Below are 7,004 nucleotides of genomic sequence, written 5' to 3' on the forward strand. Positions count from 1 at the left end.
ACGTAGTCTTAAGATGTTAAGGATTTGGGCAAAATTTAAAATATCATTTGAATCTAAATTAATAATTTTTATGCTCTTTTTTTTATTAATACTTTTAATTGATTATAAATCTTTATGGTCTTGCAGTCAATTAATTTTTTTATAAATACTACTCATCAAAGATGTATATATATATATATAATTGATTAGTAGTACTTCGAGCCAAAACGAGCCGTTTCGACAACCCTAATCTCAAATTAGTTTCCTTCGAAATACACAGATAAAAAATGTACAAAAATACCATTTAATTCTTGTGTGCTTATATATACAACACCTAAGCTTCCATTTTGGTAAATATGTCAACTTATCAACAAAAATGTGTGCTTCACTTCTTAAAAATGAAAAAAAAGAGACATTATTTCTCCTAAAGTTTGAGTTGCATGAATGCAAAAAACTAAGATAGTGTTAGACAAGTAAATACTTAAGAATTAGGTTGGTATATGTTAAAGGCCATTAATACAAATAGCCTCGGAAAAAAAAGTCACAAGCTAAACTAAACAAATCAACAGAGTTGCTCATCTCTTGAGGACTTTAATCAAGATTATATCTCTATGACATGATTTGACTTCCAAGTCAAATAATCAGCTCATACAACAGCCTCCTAAAAAAAAAAAAAAAGAACTACATGGATCAACCATCCCCACATGCTGTCATAAACTCAAATCCCTATTTTTAAAATAATAGATGTGAAAGCTGTCTCCTTTATCGCTACTTGGGGCAATAATTACTAGCTTTGTCAGCAACCGAACCATCCATTCTTAATCAAGCGAGGCAGAGAAAGTTGTCGGCCAAATGCTAAATTTAACGGCTAACAATTCAAACCTGAACGAAAATATCAGTCAAGACTTCATCAACCAAAGAAGTAAAGATCTCCATCTCCATTTCCACTCCTAGTTCAAAAGCTTCAGTGTCGAAATCCACCCATCTCCCTCTGCGACTGCTCATATCTCTATCCACCAACTCATCAACCATGCAATCACCAAAGCCTTCCCACCTTGAAATTTCCTCATATAAATTTTCTGCCATGTGCTCAGAAATCAAAGCTTCCCCACTAGCCCAGGCTTGGTATCCTGACCTCAAAAACTGGCTGTATTTGCTTTTCAAACATTCATTCACGCAATCAAACATCATTTTCCTTCTTATCCTCCCATCCTTGCCTTTCTTGTTCTCTAACTTGCTGAAGAGATGAGGATCCAGAGGACGCAATGCTGAATCCATGGTGCATATTCTTCTGTTGTTTAGTATGTCTCTGACGTAATTTAAGTCCGGATTGTTTGATTTTCGGGGGTTTGATTGATTTTCTGAGGAAAATATACTTCTGACCGATGACGGTGATGAAGAGGATGATGAATATGAATGTTCCAACATAGGTTCCAATGAAAAAATTTTATTTTCGGTGTATGAGCTGCTGATGTTCTGTGCTTGGACAGAGCGCAAGGACATGTTGCTTCCTGAAAAGATGCATGAGTGATTGAGATTAGGAAGACTGGTGAGGTGAGAAAATGATGATATAAGAAAGTGAAATTTTAGAAGTTCTAGTAAAACCATTGGAGCTGGTACTATTAAGGGACGAGTTGGAGCCTTCACTTAAGGAGGCATCCAAAATGGAAAGTGGGCTTGGCTGCAGACTATCAGCTTGATTCCAGGCGTTACTGTTCCTGCTGTATTCTGCTTCTTCAAGTCCCTGTTGGGAGAATTTGGAACGGTGTTGTGAATATAATAGAAAAAAATCAGCTGTGTGGGTTTACAATTGGATTAAAGTGAAAAACACAGTTATATATTCCAAGGAAAACATCAGTTAAATATGCCTAATCTCATTCCAAATAAAAGTAATTCTAAAGTACATATTAAACAGCAGAAGTGGATCATGTTCATGATATTTAATAAATCAGAATTATGATATATAATCTAAAGAACTGTAGCAGCATGAACGAGTGTATTCTAGAAAAGAAGTAATTAAAGTTGAGCATACTATGAAAATTCAAACCTCAAAAAGTCCAGAAGTGACACAAGCTCATGGAGAGCAAGAGAAATTGTCAAAAAATTAAATAAAAAAAATGAAATCAAAGAAAAGACAGAAAACCCTATCCAAAGCCCAAATTTAAGGATTGACGTGATAAAAAGCAAGTTAGTCCTAGTTTCATTGCTATGAGTCTTGCCTCTAGATTTCACTGCAGCCTTCCCCCAAGGGGATGATGCTAATTTCATATTATATTTATGTGCAATAAACAAAAGTAGTTGTATTCAATCTCAAATCTATAAAAAAGGAGAACTGGTTTGTCTGAGAATTTTTAGACATGGAATCTTGAAATTGCTCATGGTAGTTCTCCTTTCACTGTTCTTCCCTGTCTTTCCCTGACAGAAACAACACCTACGTTAATTACTGATTAAAGACGAATCAAGTTCAAGACAAACTTCAAGACAAGATCAAGAAAAACCTACGGAACACAAAATTTTCATTATTATTATAACTTGGAAAGAAGCAAAATAAAAATTGACAGCTTATTTGTAATCTACAAAATTAAAATACACGAACAAGCAAGAAACAGGTTTCAGTGAGTCAAAATCACATCAAACTAATTTGGAATGCAGGGAATGATGGGCGCAAAAATCGAGGAGATCAAGATTCTAACTTAATGAATTATGATAACCAAAGAAAGATTTCTAGGGAAAATTCAGTACAAGTCAAAAGCTTTTACAATGTTTTTAGTGTTCGGGTTAGATTTGTTAGTAGTTGCTATCTTGGAAGAAGAGATATAGGCTCTAAAGATGAGCAGATCTTGCAAAATATGCAATGGTCAGCTATGTAGATTTATTGTAGGTAACTTTTGGCAATAAGAGAGGGACAGTAAAATAAAAGGATATGCCAATTATAGACGTTGGTAACAACACTGCATAGGGTGCCTTATAAGTGACTTAATTGATGAGCCCAATCAGGTGATTGATTTCATGATAAGAAAAGGTGGCAACATGCATATGAGGTCTCATGTGCCCCACATTTACTTAATTTTTTGATAGTACAACATATGTATAGAAAAAAGGAGCATAATTTGCTGGGAATTAGGAGGGACCTAATTCAACTAACCGAGAGTAAATCAAATCAACAAAATAAAAAGCATAAAAAATAATAATTTTATACATGTTTACGTAATTTAATGCCTACTTCTGCTGCCACCGTTGCAAGCACCTAGTCTGCTTTAGGTATTTCTTCGTCAAGCATTAATTAGTCTTCACAACTTAACAAAATAACGGGACTTACCCTCAGCAATAATATAAAAGTACTATAATATAAGAAAATATAGATTTCTATTTTTAAAAAATTAGCACAACTTACAATTTTGGCATGGTAAAAACTAAAAATTTTTTAAAATTCAGTTCAGCTCGATCTTATGGTTTATCATGGCTATCAACAACCCTCTCTCTCTCTCTCTCTCTCTCTCTCTCTCTCTCTCTTTCAATCTCTTTTTGCTTCCTCCTCACTAGATTTCCTTCCTTAATCCAAAATCACAACTATCAACAACCCTCCATTCCCACAGTGTTGGATAGGAAGAAAGCAAAGGTCATCGGGATTAAAAAAATCCCATCAGATAATTTTCTTATAAATTAAAAAGTATAGTTTGGCCACGTATATGATATCCCATATTCTGCATAAAGACAACCTGAATTCAGCTGAAATACTCTTTAACAATGCCCGGTTTAGACTGAACTCTTAAATATCTTAGCTAAAGTAATCAGCGGGACAGGGCCAATAATTAACTTCTAAATTAAATACTAGAAAAAAATGAATTAAAAAAATAGTAATAGTCATCATTTTAAAATGAAGAGTTGGCCCCATGTACCTGCAAATTGCAAGTCAACCCAAACACCTGCCCATTTGTGGAAGAAGTACCACATGAATATGTAAGAGACTGATGGTCTCTACCAGAAGACCTTGGCTTAAATTGCCTCTCCTGTCCTACAGCATTACTGCTTCCAGAATCAATATCACATAGCTTCTCTTGTTTGAGAGGTATAGAAGACGAGGAGCTAGCAGCTTCAATAAAATTGCAATAAGAAGACTGATTACCAGATGTTAACTCTCTCAGTTTCTGTTCTAACAGAATGCTTAGAGCATCACCAGTTATCACATTAAGGCCATAAGATGAGATATGCTTTGCAGAAAGATCATTCTTCCGAATATCAGTGGCGCAAATGTTCCTCTTGTCACAATTTTCCTCAGCTGGAATGAATGATGGAGCTCCAGGTCTAGACTTTACTAATGGAGAGTTGAATGTAAAGGATACAACATCAGCACCATCATTTTTAATATGTTTGTTCCACCTTGATTGTTCATCGATCAAGACGTCTGATTGAACATGTTTTGGTTTAGATGCAATGTTATCAACAAAAGAGTTTCTCTGAGAATTGAAACCCCTTTCGGTCAACCTCTTCTTTCGAGGGAAGTTCTTATTGCTAGATAAAAGACCATCAAGTTCTGTAGTACACGTATCTAAAGTTTCCTCCCTACACACAAATCTGGAATTCCCTGACAACTTACTAGAGCTCTCATTCTTCCTTGAAGAAGCGTCTCCATAGATATTTTTTCTCTCCTGGTGGTTAGAAACTGACTGCTTCGAAGTCACCTTGCCTTTCCCTGACAAACAGTTTTGCTTCTGGTTATTTTGTCTCAACACGCTAGATCCACCAGCTACAGAAGTTTTCTTCTGCTGCTTAATCCTGTGGTTACTTTGCTGGCCCTTGAATGGTTGGTTTAATTTAACTTCATCAGCATCTTTTGCAATTAGTGATGCATTCTTTCTGTTTATGCTCAGGCCTTCCCTCTTTTGGACATTTACCTTAGCTTGAATTGCCAGGGAAACAGATTTACCCTTACCCATTCCATTCAATGAATTTGTATCACTAATATCCTGAGAGGAACAACCTTCTGAACCATTCCAGCTCCTATTTAGAGATTGTCCTTTTAAGTACTTCATATCACTAGATTCAACAGTTCTTCTACCTGACTCTAGAACCCTCGATGTCCTTTGATAAGAAGCTACCTTATCTCTTGGTTCAGAAACTTTAAGAGGTCCGTATGAAGAAGAAACCTTGGCTTTGGTCTTCACTGGAAGGGCTGGCTCAAGAATCTTAGCTGCAGCTTCCATTATATGCGCAGCATTTTCAGGGGAGATGAACCCAGGGTTTTTGATAGGTGACATAAGCTTGTGATGGATTTGTGGAACTGCTTTAACTGATCTCGGAGGCAATGCTTCTATTTGAAACCTTTCAATTGGGCTGCTTGGCAACTTCTGACACCTAAATTCCATTGGCTTCCTGCTGTGGACCTCTATTCTACTACGAACATGATTGAATTGGTCATTTATTAAAAAATCAGGACTTCTTTTGTGACTCAAAGATCTTATATCCAGAAAAGGCGTGGAATATGGTTCAGAAGTGCATGAAGTTGGAATTGAATCTAAACCCATAAGTCTTGCTACTACTCCTGGTTCCCTGATCCCATTTCGTTCATCCGTTACTGAAGAAGCGCAGCTGTAGTCACTGCTATCTTTTATGCTTGATATTCCAACAGCTTCATCTTCATCAACCTGGCCAAGGTAGAAAGCATCATTTATTCTACCAAGTACACTTCAGTATGCATAGAGAAAGCGCACAATCAAAAGAATACATAAAAAAAAAGTAGACTAGACGACGAAGACCACCCACCAATACAAGTTTTATGCCATTTAAGTCGGCTTCTGTTCTCTTATCCTGCTTCGTGCTTTCTACAAAGACAAATAAAACAGGAGTAAAATTCTCCCTACATACATGAAAGAAAAAAAAGAACATAAAAGCAATTTAGGAATCAATTTTCGTGTAACATAGAGAGAAATGGATTACCAGGTGAAACAGAGAAGAGTTTCTTCCTCGATTTCCTGTTCCAATCAAAGATGTGAAAGAAACCTCTACTCTTTGGCCCTCCCTTCTCAGCCCCCATTATTTTCTCCGAAATAGGAAAGCCTAAGGTTTCCCCTCTCTTCAATGTATCAACGTTTCGTCTTCCTAACAAAATGTCCAGAACATAGAAATTCCGTAAAATGAAATCATCCCTAGCTGCCTTAGATTACATCCACAAGAGCAAACAGAAAAATCACCCAAATCTCCAAAAGAAAGACAAAACCCAACAATTTAACTAGGTCAAAAAAGAAAAAAACACGATGTTCATCTGTAAGAAAAACAAATAAATAAATAAAAACCAGCTTCTCTCGAAAACTTTCCCGAACTTTGAAAAAAAAAAAAAAAATCCCAGCAGCTATAATGGACGAAAAATTCAAAAGATCGAGGGAACCTCATTCAGATTCGGCATAACAACGCAGTTATTTCACCACAGCAAGAACTTGAAAGCCGATAAAAACGGCTAGATCTCACCAGCCTCCCCGTTCTCTGCCAACTCAAAGTCAAAAAAAAAAAAAAAAGGAAAAATCCGCAAACCTCCGTTCAAAAATCACTCTTCACTCAAAAGCATTCACTGATCTCTGAAACTATGGCGAAAGGACTACAGACCTGTATTATTTGCGGCTTCAGGCCCGCTGAACTTGGTATCGAACTAGTTTCCGGCAAGGCTTACTGGCATTAGACAGCAAGGGATCGATCTGGTGGAGAAGCTGAGCGAGCGGGTCGAAACCATTAATGAATGAAAGTGGCAGAAGGGAGAGGAGAGAGAGAGAGAGAGAGAGAGCTCGGGCATTAACTTCTTCAGCGGTAATAAATTAATCTGGAATACAATAACTTATAAGCACAGGAGAGGGAATAGAAAAAAAAAACACAAAAAAGGTGAGCGAGGAAAACGATAACCTAACGTCTCTATTTCAAGTTTGGAGTGCCATTTCAAATTCCGAACCGCAACTGGCGACATCATTAAGCCATAAACGAGAATTAAACGAAGGACTCCACACATACAGCTGATCGCCCCTTAACAAAATATATAT

At 36.6% G+C, this 7,004-nt stretch overlaps 1 protein-coding gene across 2 annotated transcripts; it reads right to left on the reverse strand.

Moving 5' to 3' along the window:
• Window positions 1-453: 453 nt before the first annotated feature.
• LOC110020923 lies at window positions 454-6,863 on the reverse strand. Of its 2 annotated transcripts, XM_020719206.1 has the most exons (7): window positions 6,580-6,863; window positions 6,365-6,459; window positions 5,917-6,078; window positions 5,743-5,801; window positions 3,879-5,624; window positions 1,585-1,723; window positions 454-1,490 (listed from the first exon to the last, which is right to left on the reverse strand). In XM_020719206.1, the coding sequence occupies exons 3-7, from the start codon at window positions 6,011-6,013 to the stop codon at window positions 856-858; spliced, it is 2,676 nt and encodes an 891-aa protein (XP_020574865.1). In that variant the 5' UTR covers window positions 6,014-6,078; window positions 6,365-6,459; window positions 6,580-6,863; the 3' UTR covers window positions 454-855. The 2 variants fall into 2 exon arrangements, with proteins under 2 accessions (XP_020574865.1, XP_020574864.1); XM_020719205.1 differs by lacking the exon at window positions 6,365-6,459.
• Window positions 6,864-7,004: the final 141 nt, after the last annotated feature.

This window comes from Phalaenopsis equestris, unplaced genomic scaffold (assembly GCF_001263595.1).
Source record: "Phalaenopsis equestris unplaced genomic scaffold, ASM126359v1 Scaffold000112, whole genome shotgun sequence".
NCBI classification, from domain to species: domain Eukaryota; kingdom Viridiplantae; phylum Streptophyta; class Magnoliopsida; order Asparagales; family Orchidaceae; genus Phalaenopsis; species Phalaenopsis equestris.

Bases quoted from the DNA above. Each gene is read 5' to 3' on its own strand.
- LOC110020923 (XM_020719205.1), bottom strand. From the start codon at position 6,013: ATGGGGGCTGAGAAGGGAGGGCCAAAGAGTAGAGGTTTCTTTCACATC. The intron at 5,802-5,916 runs GTAATCCATTTC...TTGTCTTTGTAG, and splicing joins ACTCTTCTCTGTTTCACCTG to AAAGCACGAAGCAGGATAAG. The intron at 1,724-3,878 runs GTACATGGGGCC...TTCTCCCAACAG, and splicing joins GGTTGACTTGCAATTTGCAG to GGACTTGAAGAAGCAGAATA.